General features: G+C 39.2%; 1 protein-coding gene across 2 annotated transcripts; it reads right to left on the reverse strand.

Annotated features, from left to right (window-relative positions):
• Positions 1–1331: 1331 nt before the first annotated feature.
• On the reverse strand, positions 1332–21561 carry itpkb (inositol-trisphosphate 3-kinase B). Of its 2 annotated transcripts, none has more exons than XM_008312803.2 (12): positions 21060–21561; positions 15691–15884; positions 15403–15550; positions 14921–15205; positions 13550–14419; positions 5639–5738; positions 5337–5374; positions 5058–5233; positions 4771–4975; positions 3316–3417; positions 2990–3061; positions 1332–1880 (listed from the first exon to the last, which is right to left on the reverse strand). In XM_008312803.2, the coding sequence occupies exons 2-12, from the start codon at positions 15735–15737 to the stop codon at positions 1671–1673; spliced, it is 2253 nt and encodes a 750-aa protein (XP_008311025.1). In that variant the 5' UTR covers positions 15738–15884; positions 21060–21561; the 3' UTR covers positions 1332–1670. The 2 variants fall into 2 exon arrangements, with proteins under 2 accessions (XP_008311025.1, XP_016889360.1); XM_017033871.2 differs by having other exon boundaries at positions 15403–15553; positions 21060–21560.
• Positions 21562–23523: the final 1962 nt, after the last annotated feature.

Below are 23523 nucleotides of genomic sequence, written 5' to 3' on the forward strand. Positions count from 1 at the left end.
GTAACAAATTCTGCCCACCAGCACAGAAATGAACTTAAAACATGCAGGCAAGCACCCTGAATATCAAACGTTTCATAAATAAGTGCCAATAAGTGTATATCCCACAATGGTAAAATCATTTTTGATGGCAATTTTTTTAACTTTTGACCATCGATGGCTTGAACGCCCACTGATGTGTTTCTTACTTTACACCCCAGTAAATAGACATCATTAATCCTCTCTGCGGCCACATCCAACAGTTTGAATGGTTTATCACTACTGTATACTGTATTAACTAACAGACCTATTGTTTGACCTAATGTTAAAAATATGAAACCTTTAAATTAAACCTTAACATTTCAGCCCAGGATTTAAAAATCCTCACAGTATCCCATTAACTACTGCAACAAAACACACACTAAAATGTTATAAATAATAAAAAAATTAACTAAATATTAAGCCTAAATTTAAAGAGGATAATAAACATGCACCCATGTTAAGTCATAACTGACAGTTAGGACTAAAAGAAAAGTTGTTTTTGTTTTTTTACATATTGACATATGTTCAGACTTGGCTTTGTAATGTCAAGGCACTTTATAGCTTAAATAAGATTTTTCAAGGCTGTGAGGGTCCCACACTTTAACGTTAACAAGGTTATTCTAAAAATACATGGCAGATGAGGAGTGTCACTGCACAGTTTTAACATCTCATCAAAATGCATTTTCTTATGCAACTGCAAAATGTTGCCATTTCACCAATTTGGCTTCCAACTTCCATTGACAGTACTGTACCCACTAAGAGACCCATCTGTGGTTCAACTCTGAGAGGTTAGAACAATGTAGGAGAAGTTTTGTTATAGACTAACAAAGACATTAGAACAAAAAGAAAATTACATGTGACATAAATATTAGAATTCTTTCTTCTAATAAATGTTGCACATACTAAAGGCGAGTTTCAAGAAGTATATGATGAACATGTTCAGTTCAAGTTATTATACAATTTAAATGGATAGTATGTGTTTGGTGTGTACATTAAAAAGAGTTGTACGTTTTTCACAATTTTATGGATTGCTTTTAAATTTTGAAGTTAATTTATAGTGTTCTTTTTAAATGAGCCACTAGAGGGCAGCAACGATAAAAGGATTTTCTAATCAGTCATTCTGTAGCATCCCCACCCCATTTAAAAAAAAAAAAAAACCTTTCTGCTAAAGATAGAAGCAGCAGGGAGATTTTCAAAATTTTTTGTATAAAATAAATAATTCAAATCCTTCACACCCTGTCTTTCTGTCCTATAAATCAACCGGACTGCATTTAAATTGAATGCATTTTGTGCATATGACATGTTAACTTTTCTTTTTTTTTCGTAAAGACAACTATAATGCTGCACCGGAGACATAATAGATGCCATGGAATGAAGGAGCTGTGGTGGAAGTATTGTTTCTCCTGCTTTGACAACCTACAATGTCCATTGTGCAGAAGGAATGCCCTTCAGGATTTGGCAGAAAATGAATAGGGAAGAAGTAGAGTTTAAATGTGGTTCAGGGACAGACTGTGTCCATTCATGTCTCAGCCCCGCACTGTTGTTGGACACGGGATTGCAGGGGAGGTGCGTAAGAGAACCTCTGAGAGAAATCCAAAGTGTTGTGAATGACAGGAAGTAAAGTCTGTGTGTTTATCTACCACCCTCACTCATCAGTCCTCAGAGTTTAACATGGATGAAATTATGTCCACCATGCTGTCGAGTCCAACCAGGTAGCCATCCTCTCGGTTGCCCTCAACCCATGATGCTCGGTGGGTTAGTTCCTTGCCGTCAGAGAGAGGTGTGGTTTTGCCAAAATCAATCATCCAGACTTTGGCCCGTCCTTTACTGTCATGAACAAATAACAAGGAGCTGCCGATCACCTGTGGAGAGACAAACAAATCAGGGTATTAGTGCCTCTGCAAAACAAATGTTTTGATAGATACACTGGTATTGGTTGCAGTGCACATCTCTAGTATTTATGCAACACAATTTATTTCTCAATAATAGGTGAAAATGTGTAAGACAGATTTAAGGTAACAGTGAGTCAGCAGGTGGAGCAAACTGTCTAAGTTTCTGATATAAACATAAGGCCACTGAAATGTACCATAATTATAATGATTATTACATTGATAGCTGTACATTTCCACCAGGATTTCCTCCTTTAGGCCTCCTCTGTATACGTACTGTACACAGGATCTGAACAAAATGCTGCTGCAGTGTCTGTTTACACAGCATTCTGCCTTTGGGGTGCAGGCATGGTGGGCGTGGCTGGTCTGGTGTTCAGCTCCATCCCTCCTGCCCCTCTCACAGCATCTCGGCCTGACCTTTTACACAGGTGTGACCTCCTGGTTCAATTACTTCTACTGTATTAACACCAACAAAGAAGCCAAAAAGTTTGACCCACAATTATGAAAATACTCTGTTTGTTTGTTTGTTAGATATTTCCCTGGGCATGTGAATAATGCACATTCACTGCCACAAAAAGTACAAACAACAGAAATAGCAGAAAAGCTAGGGATTGAAAAACGTGTCAGAAAAATAGCTGCAGATACTGTATAACAGCTGCCGTATGAATGTATGTGTGAATGTGACGTAGACGGTTCAAATGGTTTTGGCTTGATGTGTAAACAGGAAAAACACTACTGAGTGAAAGGTATTTAAGAACTAAAAAATGAACCCAAGAAACAAATGTCAATCATAACCACTATATGAGCAGATGAATGTATACACAAATTGCAGTATTTCAAGAATACTGCAATACTTTGTTTGGTCTGAATGTTAAATAATTTAAAAAATGTTTTATTAATTTTAAAATATATATATAACAATATAACATAATAACACCTGATTATTATTTTATTATTTATTATATATATTATTTAAAACAGGTCTTCATTTTTTATCAGTTAGGAACATTATTAGCGCCGTTAATCTATATATACGTGCGTGCACAGAATAGGACTCATATACAGACTGAGAAACTTCTCACCTCATGAGTTTTGAAGAAGGGGGAGGTCTCCAGAGTGTCTCTGATTTCATTTAGTCTGCTTAAATAACCATTCTAAAATACAATAAAATAAAATAAAAACATTAACAACACAGAAATTTTAATCATCAATCAAAAATCATTAAAAATAACGCTACACAAAATACTATGCCATTATTATATTTTTTGTAGAAAATGTATGTTTGGAATAGTTTTTTTTTTGTTCTACCGATGGCTGCCAACATGACATTGTGCTTCTGGTCACCCATGTATATACAGTTACTGCACATTGTATACATTAGGCACATCCCGTATATACACACACTTACCAGTATATCCTTATTTCCCCTGGCAAAGTCATTAAAGGCCACGGCAACTTGCTCTCTCGTTTTCGTCTTCTTAAAATCCCTGTTCACCGTCCCGTCCTCCTTCTGCAGTGGAGACCAAGGAGTAAAGGATGAGGCAGAAAACCTGAGGTACTGATGAAAAATGACATCTACGCACAATACGCTCTGTTACCGTATGACAGATGTTATAGCGCAGTAGGCTTTACAATGTCAGTAAGTGTTTATATTTACTGCTACAAGTTCCAGGCATTTTGTACAAAGAGAGTGATGGGGAGGAGGCAAAACATAGGATGTGAGGATGGAGAAGATCCAGAAGAGACAGCATTAAATGTATCTAGTGGAAAAGGAATATTTTTAGAAGCTCATGACAAGAAAAAGTCTTCATCATAGTGACTGAAAAACACATGCACTGCAAAAACTAATGTTATTATATTACATATTATATTCAGTATATTAACATCAATGAAATATTTCATTATCTAAGCAAGGATAAATCTATTTTCATCATAATTTTAATAATTTCTTGAACTAAACCTAACTAAAAGACAACAATATTTGCAGTCATCACTATAATAAAATTTGCTGATTCATAAATCAGAATCTTTTTATAGTTATTTTGAATGGCCAATTACGTAACAGCTGTTGTAACCATTTCTTTTTTCAGTTCAGCTGCTCCTTCTACATATAGCAACACTTATGCTCTTAGACTACTTTCTTCTGCTTCTTTGTCACTACCGACTGTCCTCCTCTGTACAGTTACTGCAGTTTATCAAACCAAAACAAGAAGACACCTTCATCTTGGTGAAAAAAACTCAACTTCATCTCAGTTGTTGCATTTGTAATGTTAGCACATGAACACTAGTAGTCACAGCATCCAACATTATCAGGAGCAGTACGAGCAGCTGTGACAAAGCAGCCGGTTCATTCAGAGCAAAAATAAAGATTTGCTTTTTTTTTTTCTACCGATGGCTGCCATGCAACGAGGCCAGAGCTCTTTCCATTTGAGAATAGAGTATGAGTGCAGATACAGTTGTCTTTGTCTTTCACTTTCACACAGACACACACTTTGTTTCTGGGGATAACCTTTAGTGTCATGGCAACAGACCACCGGGAGGCCGTGAATGTCCTTATATAGCCACGGCCCTCGAGTGAAGATAGAGGGAGATTTGTGTGTCTGAGTGCATACATGCACGTGTTTGTGTGTGTGTGTGTGTGTGTGTCATGTCAGTACTAGGTGCTAAGGCCTATAGAGCTGCCACACACAGACTGTAATGAACAACAAAAGAACTCGTGCACAAACATATACTTTGAGGAAGTCCATGGTCAAAACAGGAAATTAGCTCATGACCCTTAAGAACACAAACACACAAACACAAAGAATACCACAAGAAAGAATGGAAGGAAAGCCACAAACACACATTCAAGTGGGGGTCTCACCTTGACTCCTTCTATCCTGAATCCCAGTTCAGCTGTTGAGCTGATGGTTTCCCTCCACTGCATGTAGCGGGGTTTGGTCACTGCCTTCTGCTCGTTCTCCTCTGGTGTTGGAGCCTCAGGATCTACCTCGATCATCTTCTGATACATGTCTGGTCTCGGGGTGGGTTTCTTCCGCGCCTTGGTCAGCTCCTCCTCTAGGTAGGTTCTGCATCATGACATGGAGGGAGATGAAGATCAGAGTGAAGAGGAAATGACATCGCTGACTTGTGGTTCTGATGTTTTCTCACCTTATTCCCATCTTACAGTCCATCACACAAGGAAAGTCAAACTCAGCCAGCAGATCCTCCATCTGGTTGTACTTTTGCCCGTCCTTCTCTACATCTCCGTGGTAGCCGGGGACAAACGGACGGAGCACATCCTTCATCAGGAGGGACAAGCAGCGCTGCTCGCAGTCACAGTGTTTCTAAAGGACAACACAAGCTAACTGTTAGCACTGTTCAGGCACGGAGGTGCAAAAGCAGAGTGGACAACAATAAATACCAGGGAATAATATGAACACTTCTTACTTTTAAAATACGACCCTTTGCTCCTGCCTTGAAGCTCCCTGTAAAAAGACATTATTTCACTTTACTTTGACCAATATTTTATCTCACACCAGTAACATCACTGTTCACTGCACACAGGGTGATGTATAAAGAATAAAGAATCCCTTTTTTAAGCCTGTTTAAAAGAGAGGACACAGTCAAGTCAGTGCTGTGGGACATCTTGGTCCCACTTTGATGCACATTACATCATCAGGATGACTAAGGAGAACATCATTTTGTTTATATTATGTGAAACCCTTGTTTGTGTGTTTGTGTCCACATGCCTGCGTGTCCAGCCAGTTGTATCCAGGGATATTTCTTCTTGAAAGACATGACAAAGGGAGACCAGTGGACCATGTTCTTTATCTTCTTCCAGGACTTGTGCTACAAAAACAAAACAAATTCTCTTAACATATCATAACAACAAAAATAAATGAATCTACTGCTTTATGTATACATCTGATGTCTGACAGACTGACCACAGAAACTCACAGACAATAATATCATGATTGATGACAATGTGGGGGAGAGTCTGTGTGCATACTGTTAGTTCTGACTTTAGACAGATCTTCTAAAGGCTGATTGTCCCAGAAGACTGTGTGCAGCCTGCTTAAGATCATGCACAACACAGCAACTGTGCTTCAGTTCCCTTCTCACGACTCGGGTGATATGGAGCCCTTATTTTGTTGTGTGTTTTTTTGTCTTGATGATCAGCTCAGTAAGAGACAAACACACAGTGGAGATTCCCTGACCCGAGGACAGCTGTCTTCAGTCTTTCACTGTTTGGTTTAAACCAAGATTTTTTTCTTTTTTCCTGTAGTTGTTTTAGAACAGCTAAGCTGAACTCTGGAGGATCACGATGGGGTTTCCCTTGGTAACACATGCACACATACACACACACAGTGTATCACTCCAAAGGTTCTCCCTGTCCCTGCCAAGGACACATTGGACTGCAGGAGTCTTGTCACAGACATAAACACACTGTCAGTTATAAAAGAAGTCATATGCTCCCTCACACTTTTGTGTACAGATTTCTCTCAATGAACATGAAAAAGCCTACATTTTCATTGGCTGTTTGATGTGTTTAACACATGCATTTTTTTTACTACTTAATTTAGTTTGCTGCATGTCACTAAAGCTATACGCACTTTTACTGGCCTGTAAGTAAGTTCCAAATGTATTCATTACTTTGTTGCTTGTTTCAACAAATCAGTTGGAAAAACCATAAATCAAACTTTGATGCTTGCAGCGTTTCAGGTGAAGTTACGCTGCTTCTTTGGGCAGTGACGTAACTTGTGTTGACCTGCAGATGTGGCAGAAACTTGAATTTGCCTTTTGTCTGAGCTCAGGTTTGCTCATCAGAGGGAATAAAAAAGGGGGGAGCAGAGGAGATAAGAAAGTGGAGGACCATAGAAGGAGAAATTTATTTCCCATGTCACATCGTCAGGATCAGCTGATAGTATGACTATCTATGGTTAGAGACACACACACACACTCTTACGCACACGTCAAAGTCACATGAGGGTTCTTTTCTCAGTGGATAAAAAAAAAACAAAACACACCATCGTACAGGTCACATGTTGGACACTGGTACTTTAGCATGTGGGACATCAGAGAGAAGGAAAGGTGTCAGAGGTCGGTTTATCAAAGTTAAAAGCACAAGTCTTTAAAATGAAACTGTAAATTAAGATTTAACATTCCCTCAGAATGAAAGCTGCTAACACATCTCAGCTACCACCGCAGTGCAGTATAGTGACACTCAGTACGGATCTATACAAACAGACTAGGAAAACAAATGAGCTCCACTGAATGACATTGCCCTCCTCACTTTTTCCCCCATCTCCACAGAGCATAAATATTAGGCCACCTCTTGGCGAGTCATCCATTTATTTCCAGAGAGGGAGACTCTGCACTACCTCAAGGTTCAGTAATAACAGTCATTTGTTTAAGGTTTAGAAGGCAGGGACAATAAAATGCAATCGGAGGACGGTGGGAGAGAAGAGGAAAAGAAAAGGTGGGTTTGTGTTTAAATATAAACACTAAATTAAAAATAAACACTGAAGGCCTTCAATATTACGATGTTGATGTTAGTAGCATTATTATAGCTCCATAATATCACGTCCAAGTGTAAAGCTGTCAGAAGTAAAAAAACAACAGCTAAATCTAGGTACAAAAGCTATCAGGGATGCTACACACTAGACTTGACTGAAAAAAAGTGTAACAAATCGGTACCTGAAGGAGTCTGATGCCAAGATGGATGATGGTAATGATAAAGATGGCTCCTACTGACACAACAACACTCATCACTGAATACAACCACGAGGACCACTTCATCATCGATACGTTTATGGTCTGATCAGAAGTTTTCAGATTAACTGATTGGGGCTTCTGCTGAGATTCCGTCCGGATCTGCAATAGTGCCGTCCCGTATGGGGAATATGTTAGGCCTTGTCCCACATCATTTCCATGTTTGTGTGTTTGTTTGTGTGTGCATCAGTAGGTATGCAATCCCAACCAATTGGTAATCATTTGTTTTGTAAAACAGAAGACAACCAGAATTAGGGTATGCAAATCTGTGCCTGTCTGCACAGTCGGTCACAACTTTTAAGACAGAAGGAGAGTGTTTTAGTCTGAGAGAGGGATGGGGGAAAGGTGAGCTGTGCCAGTGTGGACTGGTAGTGTATAGTCCCTGATATACACACATTATTTTGCTAAATATTACAGAAGAAACAAGGCTGTTGTGCTGTTTAATTTTACATTTTTCTTTCATGTTAAACTAACACTGGCAAATTTTTAAAGTTGCAGTCGTAAATTGTCAGCAGTGACAAAACAAAATGTATGCACAATTGTACTCAATGGTTAAGGTATTTAAACAACATACAGTATATTTAACATACGTTCCACACCAAAACACAAAGTGCAGACTTAAGTTTGTCTGAGAAGTTGTACAAACATCTGTGTCTTTAACCAGTGTGTGAGACCTTCTGAATAAAGAACTTGTGTTTCACAACTGTACACGACACACACTTTATGTTTGACATTTTTAAAACAAACAACGTGGAAGAAATACCTGCCCTAGAAGTGACCTTTGGAAAAGCTTCATGTGTGTTAATGTGTTGACAGTGAGACCACCACTTCACAGCGATCAGATATGCCTGTCATCAGCACACAGCCTGGGAAGACAATTTGCATGAATGTGTCCAACTGATGACATCTACGGGGTTTGTACAACAGGATATAGTTTGTGTAAGAAAACCATTAATGTCTACATTTTGCGACACTTGCTGAGAAAAAGGAGTTTTAGAAGCAATTGATAAAAAGTGGTTGAACAGGAAGATTAAATGAAGACTGGTCTAATGTTTGGGGCTACAGTAGGTACATGGCAGAGAGACAAGATGTTTGGACAAATACGGGGACAGATCCAAAAACTGTTGCAGTGTAGGCTCTGGTGATAAAGGCAAGAAATGTGAAGGAGCAGAATGTGCTGAACAAGAAGAAAGGTGTTTCACTTTCAGCCGTTGATCGAGAGGAAGAAGATACAATTTTTGTTGTTAAACCCACGTGGATTGAGTATTTCCTATGCATGAAAGGTAAATGAATCAGTGTGACAAAATATATAAATAATATCAAGGTTTAAAATAGTATATGCATGGCTGTACGACCGCAAGGATAAGCAGGCCCTCAGTACTTTATTAACCAACTAGCACGTGGTGTAATCTTGTCTGTCAGGAGATGCATTATCAAAATTTGATAACCCATATGTTTCTATCACAAACTCCTCAGCTCTGTGGTATTAAACAGATAACGTTTCTATTTTTAAAGCAACGTGTTGCCTCAAAGGGTCTTTGTTATTGCACACATATGTGCTAATTCTATATATTCTATTCTAGCTGTTTCTGTTCTGTTCTATCTGTTTGTTTTCTTTTTTTTTTTTTGTAATGTAAAATGAAAAATACAACTTCAGCTCTGGTAGGGAATTCCTTCCAACTATTTTCCTGCTGTTCCTCCCTCATGTCTCTCTCTCCCTCAATGGAAACTTGTTTAATGTTTTTCCTACTCTCCTCCCATCATCCAGCGTGTCTGGGAATACAGATAGGAAAGATGGGGGGCAGGGAGAGAGCAAGAGAGAGAGAGAGAGAGAGAGCAAGAGAGAGACAGAAACAGAGAGTACAGAGTGAGAGGAAATTGTATGCGAAGGAACTTCTTGTAGACAGGAAGTGGGGGGGTTGCCGCTTGCCTCAGTGACAGTATTTTCCATTTCCGCCGCTGACTACAAACAAAAGAAAGAAAAGAAAGGGGCCGTGCCCTCTGTGAAACCCAAACGAACACAGTGTAAACGTAGAAGCAACAAGGTGACGAGTTTTGCTGTGAATGTAAAAACTTTTTTTTTTTCCACATCATTACCTGGAACATGCATTAAAATAAATCTTGGGTTCATGTGGTATCGGCACATGCATGGTTAAACTGTTGTACAAAGGCACAGAAAGCATGTAAGCCTTGTGCCACGTGTGACTGTGTAAGGACTCCACAAGAACATGGGTATATCACGCTGCAAACATATGTGACTCATCTGTATGCAAGAGACAGAGCAGTCAGACGGTGAGTGGAGACAATTGAGAGAAAGAGAGAGAGAGAGAGAAAGAAAGAGAGAGAGAGAGAGAGAAGAAAAACAAAAGTTGGGTAAAGGGTAACTCTGGGTTACAAATGTGTGATGTGAAAAGGCAGGGGAAACACTGATGCATGCTGATGTTTTCAACAGAGGAGCACTGAGGAAACAACAAGCCTGATATCGCTCACCACAAGGTCACCATGCAGATACAAATACTGCAGCTGTCTGAGTCTGCAAAGTTTGGAGTCACACACAAACACACACACACACACACACACACAAAATTACTGTTAGGGAGGGTGATACCATGCAGCACGTGCAGAGGGGACATAAAAAATGTCATAGCCACCAAGACTGACCAGTGGAAAATTAGAGTTGCAAAATTCTAAAGGCGTGAAGATTAAGTTTAAGTTTAAGTTTTATAGTTTAAGATGCAACTTCAACAGTAGTTTATGTATTGTTATGTTATGACATTATATTATAACATTTAAATGTTACAGAACACATTAATGAAGAGAAGAGAGAAATGTAAAAATAAGAAGACAGTCAAGGATTTAACGCAGCCTGTAATTGCATCTGCCTACAACGATGTGACTGTGATGTAACTAGACAGTAATACTGATGGTGATCACTGCATATACATTTCTGTACAAATGCATGATCTCCCTTTATTTTTTGAAACGTCTTCCAAAGCGTATTGCTTTATGCTGAGCAAGATTTCTCCTTTGATCACCAGGTTTAACGTCTCATACATCAGCCCCATCTTTTGCAGCAAACCACTCTGCTGAGCTTCTGCACATTCAAAGCTCAGTTGTTGCCTTGCAGCATCCACACAGACTTGTACTCCCACCTTTGTCTCTTACTGTGGGAGACAAACAGTGTAAACGCTTCATTTGCTTTAATATCAAAATGTGGGAGGAAAAGTGGTTTGATTCAGAACTATAAACTTTATCAACCAAATTAATGTAGATTTATAAATATATTTCCCATTACATTTATTTATTTACTTTTTTTATTAATTATAAAAGTAACCAGTCAGTTAGTTGTTTACTGCAAATGGAATTCACACACTTGAGAGCCACCAAATTAAGAACTGACCGGTGTTTCCCCTCCCGCATCACCACAAAGGAAATTAGACACTAACCTATAAACTTAGAGTTTCTCGACGATCACATACGCACATTTGCACACACATATACACACAGCTGTGAGAGGGAAACTCGTTCTTACGTCACAGGGTTGCTATGCAACTAGCCGCTGTGGCAGTGAAGATTTTCCACTGCAGTACAAACAGTGTGTGTGTGTGTGTGGTGTGTGTGTGTGTGTGAATGCTCATGAGTTGTGCTGACCCATTTGGGTCAATGTTGTGAATTTTTGTCTAACACAAACACCCTTTTATTGGCGATGAACTCACACTTGCAGTTTAGGCTGAAGCCTGAAAAGGTCCAATCCTTAAAAAAGGGATGTGAGTCAATCAGCCACAGGTTTTTGTTTCAAAATCAGTTTTTTGTGTGAGGGGTATTGAGTGACTGTGGTTCTTCTGTGGAACACTACTGTCTGTTGTTCTGTGACAATCAAAAGTATTGCTGTGCCGTGTACAGAGGGTGTGTCAGTACATGTGTGTCTGTGTGCCTTTGGGTGTGGTCCTCATTCCAATGGACGTATTTGTTTATATAAGTGTTTATATAAGAATTTAATTGTTTATTTAATGGATGCCTCCTTTTAGGAAGTGATGCAGCACACCTTCTCTTTTTTGTATTTGTAAGTATCAGGACAATCCAGGTGGAGGGAGGTCTGGATGAGGAGCAAGACGTAGCTACTGTGTGCTAGCTGTATAGCAAGTGAATGAAAATAAAAGTTTGTGAAAGTGAAATGCTTTTAAAATAGATGTGTGGTTTTTATGTAAGAGAAAAAAAAAGAGAATGTAGTGGTTGTCAATTTTCACTAGTGCTGGAGTTGACTGCATTTACGGAATTTCAGTGTGTGACTACAGTTTTGGAAACTACAGCCAGTGACACCTCACCCACAAATCACTCTGCTCGCAGTTCAATCAACTGAAGTCAAGTGATATTCTCAGAACGAGAAGATAGAGAAAAAACACAGCTGTGGTCTTTGCAGGTGTCCTTTAGCTGCAAATGAAGTAGAACAAGAAAAACATAAATGGCAACTTTGTGCGTTTTAACCTTGGAGAGATGCCCAACTGTCAAAACACTTACAGTACAGTACAAACCAAATACAGTCTCATTGTGTCTATTTATACAACAGGCCCTACTAATAACACTTGACTACCATAGTTTTTTACTTGTCATTGAATTATTTCAACAAATGAAGCCATAGAAGGCAAGAAATAACAATTTTTTCCTGCATTTGTAATCAGTAAAAGCCTACATAAAGTCTAAAAGCAAAGGACAGCTGTCCAATCACAGCCTTGTCTAGAGTTGATCACCTCTAGACATGCTTGTCACAGTGCTGACAGCCACCAAGTGAAGGATCAGAATCATCCGTAATTTTAAATGTTTTTAAGTGTTTGATATTTCAAAACTCATTCATTTCGAGGACCACATTTCTTTAGCCCCGTCAAGTGAAGAAAATACTGCTTCAGTGCTGCTAAATGTTCCACTGCTCTCACTGTCAGACTCACTCTGTTCGTCTCCCACTCTCAATATTACTTCTCTCCTCTCTTGCCTTCTCATTGCTCCTACATACCTCCCACACAAGCAAGCATGTCACATGAGTTTCTGCATGTTCGACTCTTGAACACATCTTAGGTTTACGTAACCGTACAGATCAAGGCTGACTACGACAGGTTGCAGACAAGAAAGATTATCTCTTTTAAGAATCTACACCCTCCACAGGCAGCTATGACACTTCAAAAGAGCAAAAACATAATCATGGAAATATGCAAACGCAATACAAACAGTATTCAAATCAAACGGCCAGAGTCACTTAAACAAATTGTTTGTAATCTGTATTACCCTGGAGAGCCACCACCTTGGTTTAGGGTGGGGGTAGGAAGATGCAATTCTGCTTGTTATCATGGTTCAAAGCAGAAGTAGGACAGCCTCATGAACTTAAGCTGGCTACAAATACAAACAAATCCACCTACACACACACACACACACACACACAACAACAACCTGACTCTTTGAACTGCATCCACACAAGCGAAGGCCAACTGTGTGTGAGGAACAAAATTTACTTGCTTTTCCTTTTTTTTTTAATTTAATCACATACAACCTCTCCAGCACACACCCTCGCTAACCCACACTTGCACACACAAACACACACACAGGTTGGGGCACAGAGCTGGCTTTGTTTCTCTGAATGTCAACCATTACTCAAGGAGCGAGCTCCAGCCAATTAAACACAAGAGCAGAACAGCAACATGTGCCAGGATGTGCCAGTGACAAGCACAGGCACATTTGAACAGACAGGCACGAATACGCAGAACCAAACACGTGCAAACAAATGTCAATTGAAATCATTATTTCCAACTGTAACTTCATTCCTTAATTTCTGTGCTTTCTGTTTTATACAAATATATATGTGTGGCCAACGTAGACACGACAACCTGGCCGCAACTTACTGCTCTCTGTTGAGAACTGAGGAGTGCCGGTTTAAGGAGCTCCTCCCCTCTCTCCGTGTCACTGGAAATGTCCTCCTCCGACTCTTCCCAAGATGAGGAGAAACCCGCCGAGGAGGCAGAGGAAGAGGAAAGTTTTCGAAGAGAAGGTAAAGATGAGGTAAGCCCAGGACCAGGGCTGGATCCAGGACTGGTGCAGTACGGTTCCTGCTCTGAGCCAGGACCGTCAGAAGTTTGAGGTTGGCCATGATCAGTTATTATTACTGACGGGATGCAGGGAGAGTTGGAGGGGAAGATGGAGAAATGGTGGTTGGAGATCTCACTGGTTGTGTCTACCAAACATTGGGAGTTTTCACTGTTCTGTGCCTGACATGTTGATTGGATTTCTGCATCGTTGTCTGACTTGTTGTCCTCTGTCGTTAGCGTCTCTGGGCTCTGATGGACACTCTTCTCCTCTTCCAGGAATATCTGTTTGTTGTCTCTCTCTTCTGTCACCTTTTTTTCATTTATTTCTAATGCCTCAGGGTAACTCGGAACTGCGAACACCTTATCTAAACATGGCTTTTGCATCATCGTTTCTGCAAGGCAGTCTGAGTTCATTACAAGAGCGCCGCTGTAATTTGGTCCTCCATTCCTCCTTTCCACTGCCATGGTTTCTCCCCCTTCACCACCATTTTGCACAACGGAAGTAACTCGACTCTCCTGTGGTTGGGTCATTGAGCACGTAAGAGCCGTGTTCCCTTGGCTGGGATGTGAGGAGGTTTGGTTTGTTGATCTTCTAGGAGATCGAGGGCTGCGCTGAAGCTCACTTTTAAACACCTGGGCACGGTTCCCGGAAATGTGAGCTTCAAAAATGCCAACTTTTCCTCTGACCTGAAAAACATACAAGGAATAAAGTTTGAACACAGCTCCAGTTTAGGCATTTTTCCATGGCTCACAAGTAATAGTGTACATAGATGAACAAAAAATTGGAAAACTCTTCCTAAACAACGAGTCGTAATTAATTAATGCACAAAGCCTTTATTCATCACAAAGACAGACAAAAAAAACTACGTATGCAGACAAACTATATAATAAGCCAATGTTAATGTAGAATATGTCAACTTTAATATATTTCTCACAGAGAATTCTCCTGACTACCTGAATCTTTCTACATTACATAATGGTAGATTGTAATTATTTGCTTATTTAAACAAAGAACCACTGTAATTGACAGACAATATGTGTCAGACAATGCAGATAAATGTTAGAATGTAATTTATATGACATTTTCATTCAGAACTATTAAACTTATCTTCAGATCGAAGGCATCACTTGTAAACATTTGTTCATATTTGACAAATAAAGTTGTGAATTGACAGCGGGACGACCAACCTCAACGTTTTGCAGCTCCCTGTGAATCTGTAGCTGCTGTGCCTGGCGTCTTCTCTCTTCTCGCCTCCACACCTCCCCTGCTTCTCCTTCTCTTTGCTCCTGGCCGTCTCCCTCCCGTCTATCTTCCCCACTGGATGAACTTAGGCGTCTGACCCTCTGACCCACATTCACTCCTAGTAGTTCTGGACTTCTCGGTGAAGGAGAGCGGGCACGGGGATTAGGACCTGGGCAATGTGAGGATGAAGAGGGGAACTCAAAGGTTTGAGTAGTGCTGGTCGGGCTCGCCTAGCAGATGGACACAAAATATTATTAATTATAATTTTAATAATAACATACAATTAATCGGTTTACTTGTGACATTTAACATTTAGCTTCAACCAGAAGTAATAAAGACAGCTTACTAACAGTATCATCAGTAGCTTTTCTATTTAGCTCTTTAATGACGGATTTAAAAACTAGGGCTTTAATCAAAATCAAGATACCTTAGGGCTAGTTGGACTGTAAAGACCTCCACCCAGAAACTGGCAGTAGGTGCTCCTGTCTGGAACTGGCAGTACAGGTCTAGCGACCGGACTGGTTCTTGTTCTGGAGGTACTGCCAGCAGAACCTGACTGAGTGTGACACTGATTACTGCTGTGAAGACAAGAAAGAGGGCAGGAGAGGTTGATCTTTTTAGACATTCATTTGTATTGTAAGTTTTATTTGACCCCATCTACTCGTGGACTAGGGATCAAACTATCTTCTAATGAAACACACTACACTCTGTTTACCTGTTCATGACTACCAGGCTGCTAAGTTTCAGGGCAGAGGCAGCCATCCCCGCAGCCAGGCCAGGGGCTTTGAGTGACAGGTACACATCTGACAATCTCCCATGAAGCTGCAGGGAGGTGTGGAGATCAGGATTCAATGTTTCATCTGCATTTGGTCAAAAGTCCACGCTGCTCTGGACACTGGGAAAAGATACCTGAAAATATATGAACGAAAAGGTCGCTTATTTAGGTATGAGCAGGTCATGAAATAGTAAATGTTAGAAAGGGAAAGGAATATTATTAGAAATCAGTATGATGACTAATTAATTAGTTAATTCTTCTCTGCCTATGCTCGCATTAGTACGATGCTTTTTTAGATTTTTTTTTACACTTTTTAAAACAAAAAAAAAGAAACAGTGTTTACTACTATGGGTCTTAACCATCTTACTTCCCATCCAACTATTTAACTGGTAATTCTACACCGCAGGGACCTTAAAACTATTTACTTTACTCTACAAACCCTTTCTTGCTCTTCCTTAAATAGCATATGCCAACATATCCGTTTCCTAAATCCTGTTTGTTTAAAACTTACTTCAGTCCTAAAATAATAATTTCAAGGTGACGTTTTTTCCTGGATGAAACGAAGGAGAAAAGCTCATGGAAAAAGGAAAGAAAACAGAGAAAGGCTGGCGACAATAACATGGGGGCGGGGGTAATCGCAGCAGGAGTAAACACACAAAAAGAAGAAGTCAGATAAAGAAGAGACCACTGATCAGCAGTGGAATCCATCAAATGAGATACATTTTTCCTGAAATGTTGCTGTTTTAATAATGCACTTGAGGATGTGATGACAAAGAATTGTAAGTAGGAAAAACAAAGAACATACAGGAGAATAAAATTAGTGAGGAGTTATACTCCTTCACCTCACAGTTTGAAAGCAGCACAGATAGACTTTTAGTGCCTCTCAAAATATCAATAAAAGGAGAGGGGCAGTGGTGGCTTAGTGGTTAAGGAAGGCTTCAGGTTCGAGTCCACTAGCTGCTCTGAGCATGGCACCGTCCCCGGGCACTTGAAGCTGCCCACTGTTCACTTTGGTGATAGGTTAAAAGCAGAGGTCACGTTTCGTTGTGTGCAGTGTTGTGCTGTGTCACTATGACAAGTAGTTCACTTTCCTTAAAAGTACTATACCACATCCCTATAAGTCATCACTGTGTATAGTTAAAACCATAGTAAACCTAGTGTTTGCACAATTGTCAGTGTAATGTATGGAGGCTTTACATTTTGATTAAAAGAAAGAAACTTCTGCTGTGTCCTATTGGACATTTTTATTGAATAAAGGTCCTTTAGTACCCCCAAATATAAGGTTTTAATGCCAGCCTGGACTGGTGTGTGTCTGTGGGGCAGAGGTATGTAACTACCTTTACTGCACAGACACTCATTCATAAAACCTGAAACATGTACAGTGGTTTCTCATAAGGAACTGGTTCATGGTGCAAAATCCTGTTTATGAAATGTTGAGCACATCATATAATATATAACAGCATGGCTTGATAGTTAGCCCCCATTGGTTTGTTTAATTACAGTCAGGCTGTACTGGCAAACACCTACAGTCCAACAAGTGTCCTATTAACATTACCCTCTGACCCTTGCTAATTGTGTCAAATATGAAAAAAAAAATCACATTTTTAATTTAAATTTTAAAAAAGAACTTACAAGTCTGTGAAGATTCTCATTCATCCAGATCAAAGAAGAAGTCCAGTTCTCTTTACAAACTTACAAGAGAATGTCTGACCTTCTCTGTATTTGCAAACAACTGTCGTCACAATTGAACTGGGCTTCCACTGCTTAGACTTAAACGTACTTAATGTTTTGTATCTGTTTTAAAGCAATAGATTGTCCAGTTCCCAATTTTAAGGATTCTGAAACAGCACCTATGTAACGATGGCAATATTCAAACATTTGAACTTCCTGAGCTCTAAGAAGCAGCTATAGTCAGGTGTCCACTTCTCCTTCTCATGTTGAAAAAACACATTTCCTATAAGAGATTTTTTCTCATTATACTGACAAGTAGTTGTATTTACTGCTTTGTCAGCAATAGAACTGACAGAGAAAAATTAGGCAGTCAGAGAGAATTGGAAAATGTGGATTTCAACCACTTTCCTGCAGTAGCTTTTTGGTTCCAACAACCTGTCATTTAAGCCAAACACATCCAGCACTTCTGTGCATTGGACCAGAAATGATTTAGAGTCCTGTCAAATAGTGAGTTCTAAGCAGATGCTGATGCTCAGTTCAACATACATGATTCCTGTTCTTTGTTTCAGTAGCGGTAGACTGTGTTACACAAAGCAAAAAACAAACGCTTGACTGGTTATCATTGACTGTTTCAGGGCATGTGCGTTATATTAAAGCTGTAGGACAGCAGACATTTTATTACAAAGTACCATGTGACCCTCATGTCACCCTCATGTACGTAAAGCAAGGCATAATCAAATGATTGTTTCATTTAATTTAGAGGGTACAAAAATATTTGAAAAACCATGGGTCATGGGACAATAAAATATGAACTTTTGAATAAACGTCTGTGACATTTGATTATCAGGTGATATTGGTAAATCCTTAAAGTGTAACGACTTCCATCCCTGGAAGAAATGTGATGTAGTGTCTGAATTGAGACAGTACATAACACAAGACAGAATACATGGTGTATTCTATATGTACGTTTCCCAGTCATCAAAGACGACTGCTCTTTGTATCACCTGTGAGACCTGGGATTGCTGCCGGTCCTGAGCCTTTTTGTCACTGAGCATTATTCAAATACAGGTCATACGTGAAGCTCTTTAGTGAACTTCAGTCAAAATATTTAAATACTTGGCATCTAAATCATCAACTTTTTTAAACAAGTGTTACAAACTACAGTTCACCTAATTCTCATATCTCTTTTTTTTAACACTATGAGTCATTTGTGCAGGCAGACCAGACAAAAATAAACTCAAGCACTGCTGGAAAACAAGATGTTTTGAAATTTTGTTTAGACTGCAGAACTCCAGGTTCTCTGAAATGTAACCACACACGTCATGTAACATGTGTTTCTCATCATTGTCCATATACTGTATGTCCCATTAAGGTTAAGGCTAAGGTTAAGGTTGAACTATAATGATCCCGAACTGGGGAAATTATGTGAAGGCATTAATTCATGAACTGCAGCGTAAACATGGGATTCTCACGTTGGAGGTAGTGACGCACTCAGAGAGAGACAGGAAAGGCTTTTGTCTCAAGTGGCTTAATAACTACCGATGCTGTTTTTCTCACACTAAGTAAACACTCAGTTGCACACATTAGACACAGGGACCAGCAAAGACACAAGGAAAAAAACATGTCCACAGGGGGTGAGAGACGGAGAGGAGGGAGAAGATGGGAGAGCAGGACGGGACTTAGAGAGGGAGCTGTGATATGCAGCGAAGAGGAAAGGACATGGGGAAATGGTGAGAAGTGTGCACTTATTTGGGTTCACTTGTCTTTTTGAATCTTTGATGCAGAAGTAGTGGGTTTCCTCTGTGAGCCGTGGACTAATGGACTATGCTGTTGCCTAAAGTTCTAGTTACCCAATTAGAACTTGATTGTTTGAACAAGTGTTGTTAATACCAGTTTTATCCTAGGTTTTAGAGTGGTGGCTAACTTTACATTTCAGGTTTCTATAACTGGCCCACGTGAAACAGTGATTATTTATTATTAAGACAAAGCTCAAAAACAGGAGCAGTAAATGTATTCATGGTATTCAACACAGCAACTTTAGAACCCTGTACTTTGCATGTACAGTTCCTTCTTCTTCTGAGGTAAAACTTTCCCATGATGCTCCATCGTCCTTGAAAACTCTGTTGACATTCCAGTCGTTTTAATGGTATCGACACCAGCCAAAATCAAATGAAGCTAAGATACTGGGTCAGGTTGATCTTTACAGTCACTGTGAAGCATTCTGGGTTGGTCATGTATGCACAAACAGTAGGAGTAAATGATCTTTAGTGTTATTTGTTTTAACCCAGTCTAATGTCACATTGGGTGGGACAGACGGACTGTCAGCTTATCTTCACAAGAAGACACGAAAACAACAAACAAGTCACGGGAAAAACAAAAAGATTACGTTTAAAGTGAGTTCACGAGTTAGAACCCTTTTTATGTGGATGTGCAATGTGCACGACCTCTCATCATATATGACTTTATTGTCAACAGAACAAACAAACAAACATGTATGTGGAATATGAAAAACATGTAGAGCTGCCACAGACAGAGAGGAATGACTGCAGACTACAGTAACAGGAAAAACAAAACAGTGGAAGTTTTCTGGTTAAGAAGTAACTTCATGTGGAGAGAAGTCTAGGTCAGTCTAATGAAACATATTTAGGTTTTTTTTAGAAGATGTTTATAAGCTTGGCCATCAGGGAAGAACGTCTTTGTCATATTCAGAAATGTTGATTTATCTTGATTTAGCTGGGGAAGTCCTGATTAATCCACAGGGACTGTGTGATTAAACTGACCACACTAATATGATGTGTTTAATGAATAAGAATACAATTATTACATCCCTAGAATAATTAGAGTTATTTTTGTCCCTCAAAACAACATACAAATCAAAACAAAGTAATACCATCTATAGCTATTTCAAAATATTGAATGAATGCAACTTTCATTTATGTAATCTGTCACAGAAAGAGTTTTATGTGTGTTTTCCTCCAGGCTGACTGAAATTATTTATATTAAAAATAAAAACAAAATACCACTACTTGATGACTAAAGAAAAATATTAAAGCATTCGTGTGATGTCATATTATAACGACCTGTTCTTCATGTTTAAGTTTCACAGCCAGGCCAGTTGTTGACATGAATAATAGTTACTTTGCCTCTGGACAAAGAAGTGCAAAGTGTAAAGTGCAAAATATTTGCTAAACCCTGAAGGGAATATTTAAAACTCAGTATTTGACTTTCAGGGTGTTTTAACATGAAAACTTTTTTCACTTTCTTACTGGAAATTGTTTCTATGTAAACTTTCACCTGCTGATGTTTACATTCCCACACATGCAGCAATTTCTATCATATCAGGTAGTGGGGTTTAAAGCTACACCTGGTGTGGTGCTGTGCCTCAACACATATGTAAAGAAAAAAACACACAAAAACACATAATACTGTGGTCAGATTTCTGGGACTGGAAACACTGGAGTTTCTTTAAGATGTTTATAAAGACTTTTCCAGATACTGCTTCCGTTTGAGCTGCAGAAAGACCGGAGGAAGCTTCTTGCAAGAAAATTGAAAAATCTTTGCAATACTTGTGCAAGTGCAGAAGTAAACTTCTAAACTTGGGAAGGATGTAAATGACATAGAAGACTGGGAGGACTTACCTCTGCAGCGTCCCCGTCCTGCGAGGCTGTTGCTGCAGGACACTTGATTGCTGCCAGTGATGTGACTGTCTGATACCAGCTGGATGATTCTCCCTTCTTTTCTCCTTCTCTTCGCTGTCTTTGACGCAAAAAAAAACTTTGCACACGTGTTCTGCCTTCTTGCACGAAAAACAAACTTGGTCTTCGGTGCAGCAACCGGCCCACTGGGCTCCTTCACGTTTTTCTACCAAAACAAAAGACTGAAAAACTCCTCCACCTCCACAGAAGATTCAAAATGTCTCTTTTTTTCTACCTCTCTCCACAACGAGAAGCCTCCCCGCGTCTACGTCTTTTCTGTGCTGTGTTCACGAGCTCTCTGTTTGAAAAAAATTCAAAGTCGTCCGCACAGTCTGTCTGTTTGACTCCAGGTGAAATACTTTCACGGGAGGTTTCTCTTGTCACGCGTGTCGCTCAACTTCTGTGCAGCGCTTCTCTGCTTGTAGTAAAAACGGCTGAAGCCGGAAGCGAGCGGAGTCTCTCTCTCTCTCTCTCTCTCTCTCTCTCTCTCTCCCCCTCTCTCTCCCAGTAACGTATGGGTTGAATTGAGTTTAGAAAAGCAAAATAAATGATGTGCAAAAAAGAAAACTAATTCTCTAAACCTCTATTTTACACGAACATATAAACACGTGTTTTTATAAATAGTCATCAAACAGACACAACTGCAGATGCATGCGCAGCAGGAAGGTTCAAATAAAGTTTAAGAGAAATGTGTTTCCTTTCTGGAAAATCTATAATGTTTTACTCTACCAATAAGTTGAAAAACACCTGCATAACACAGAAGAAAGAGTTTCAAGATGTTATTTAAAATCAATTAATCTTTTCTTTTGGCGTATAGAGTATAAATAATTAATTATATATATATATATATATATATATATATATACATATTATTAACAAAATTATAGTACCTATAATATATATGTACCTCTATTAAACATATTGATAATACTGATTGGTGAGTCAGTAAAAATGTTATATATTTGGAATTTAAGACAATTATCTCAGCCAACTGAGATAAAGGAAGAATTTCAAAATGAATACTCAGGTGATGATTCCAGTGTTTAGGTTTGTAAGAGCTTGTAGTACTACAGTAGTTGCCAAAAATACAGCAGTAGCAGCTGTGGGCCTGAAACTTTTTTTTATCCTAAGGACTTCACTACCAAAAGAATGTCACTTAATAAACAGCAGAGGGAAGGCATTAAAAAGATGACCAGGCTTTGCAGCAGCAGAGACAACATTTCTTGGAAGTCCACTTATGAGGAGACGGCAGAGGTCAAACAAGTATTTTAATGGAAATGAACAGAGATGTTTTTTACTTGTAATATTCATTTATCAGGCTGGAGCAGTTACTGCATTGCTAAATGTTTCCTGACATTAATTCTTCAATGTGGTATGCTGTCTTTCTCTTTTAATAACAATAGTCAATTCTGATTTTTTTTTTTGATTGTATAAAAACCCCACAGAACCCTTGATGGAAATAACCTGGTAATTACCCTGTCACCAGAAAAATAATATAGGAATGTAGCAAAGACATTAGTTCTAGTAGTTTTTTGTGCTGGCATGTTTTCACTGTAGCAAATAATTTATTCAGCAACACTGACTCCTAAGTCTTTCTGTGGGTCAAAGGACAGTTCTGGTGATGCAAAGAGAAGCCGCTGCCCTCTAGTGGCTCTCAAAACGTCTACTCGTGTTTTCGACAAACTTTCGACATTGGATGATAAAGAGGGTTGGTTAAAAAATAATTAATTAATTAAAAAATTTAAATTCATATTGGATGCAATAATACATTAATTAATAATGAAGTTATTGCCATGTAATTCTAATGTAATTCTTGTAAATCTACATTTCTTCTATACAAATAGTTCCAATGAACACACATGTCAATAATAATAATAAGTATTATTATTATTATTATTATTATTATTATAGTGAGAGTTGAGAGCTGAGAGCTGATGAAACTCTAAATCAAATGCACCCCCATTTCCCGCACTAACAACGTTTCATTGTTTTACCACTACTGCCAGGTGACTCGTCGCCAAGCTCTTCTCACAGTGTCTTGTGTCCTCGGTCTGTCTTTGTACGTTTTCTCCTTCAGGTTAATAAGTTCTCTCTCTTCCTCATTCTTCCTTATTTGACACCTGATGCTGGAGTGTAGAGTTACACCATTAACACTAGGGTAGGGAGGAAGTTGGAGAGCAGTTTGGTGACCTCATATAAAACATGCAGACGAAAACACGGGAAATTCCTAACTGTCATTTGTCTTGATATTTCTTTTGACAAAAATGTACCAGGAAGCAGCCAGCTCGCTGAAGCAGATTTTCCAGCAACTGCCTCTCGGGTAAATTTTATCTTAATGTGCTTGTTGTTAGTCAGTGTTGTGTCATCTTGTAATGTTATTATCACTGTGCTGAAAAGCTTAGGCATG

Source organism: Cynoglossus semilaevis, chromosome 7 (genome assembly GCF_000523025.1).
Source record: "Cynoglossus semilaevis isolate Cse_v1.0 chromosome 7, Cse_v1.0, whole genome shotgun sequence".
NCBI classification, from domain to species: Eukaryota; Metazoa; Chordata; class Actinopteri; order Pleuronectiformes; family Cynoglossidae; genus Cynoglossus; species Cynoglossus semilaevis.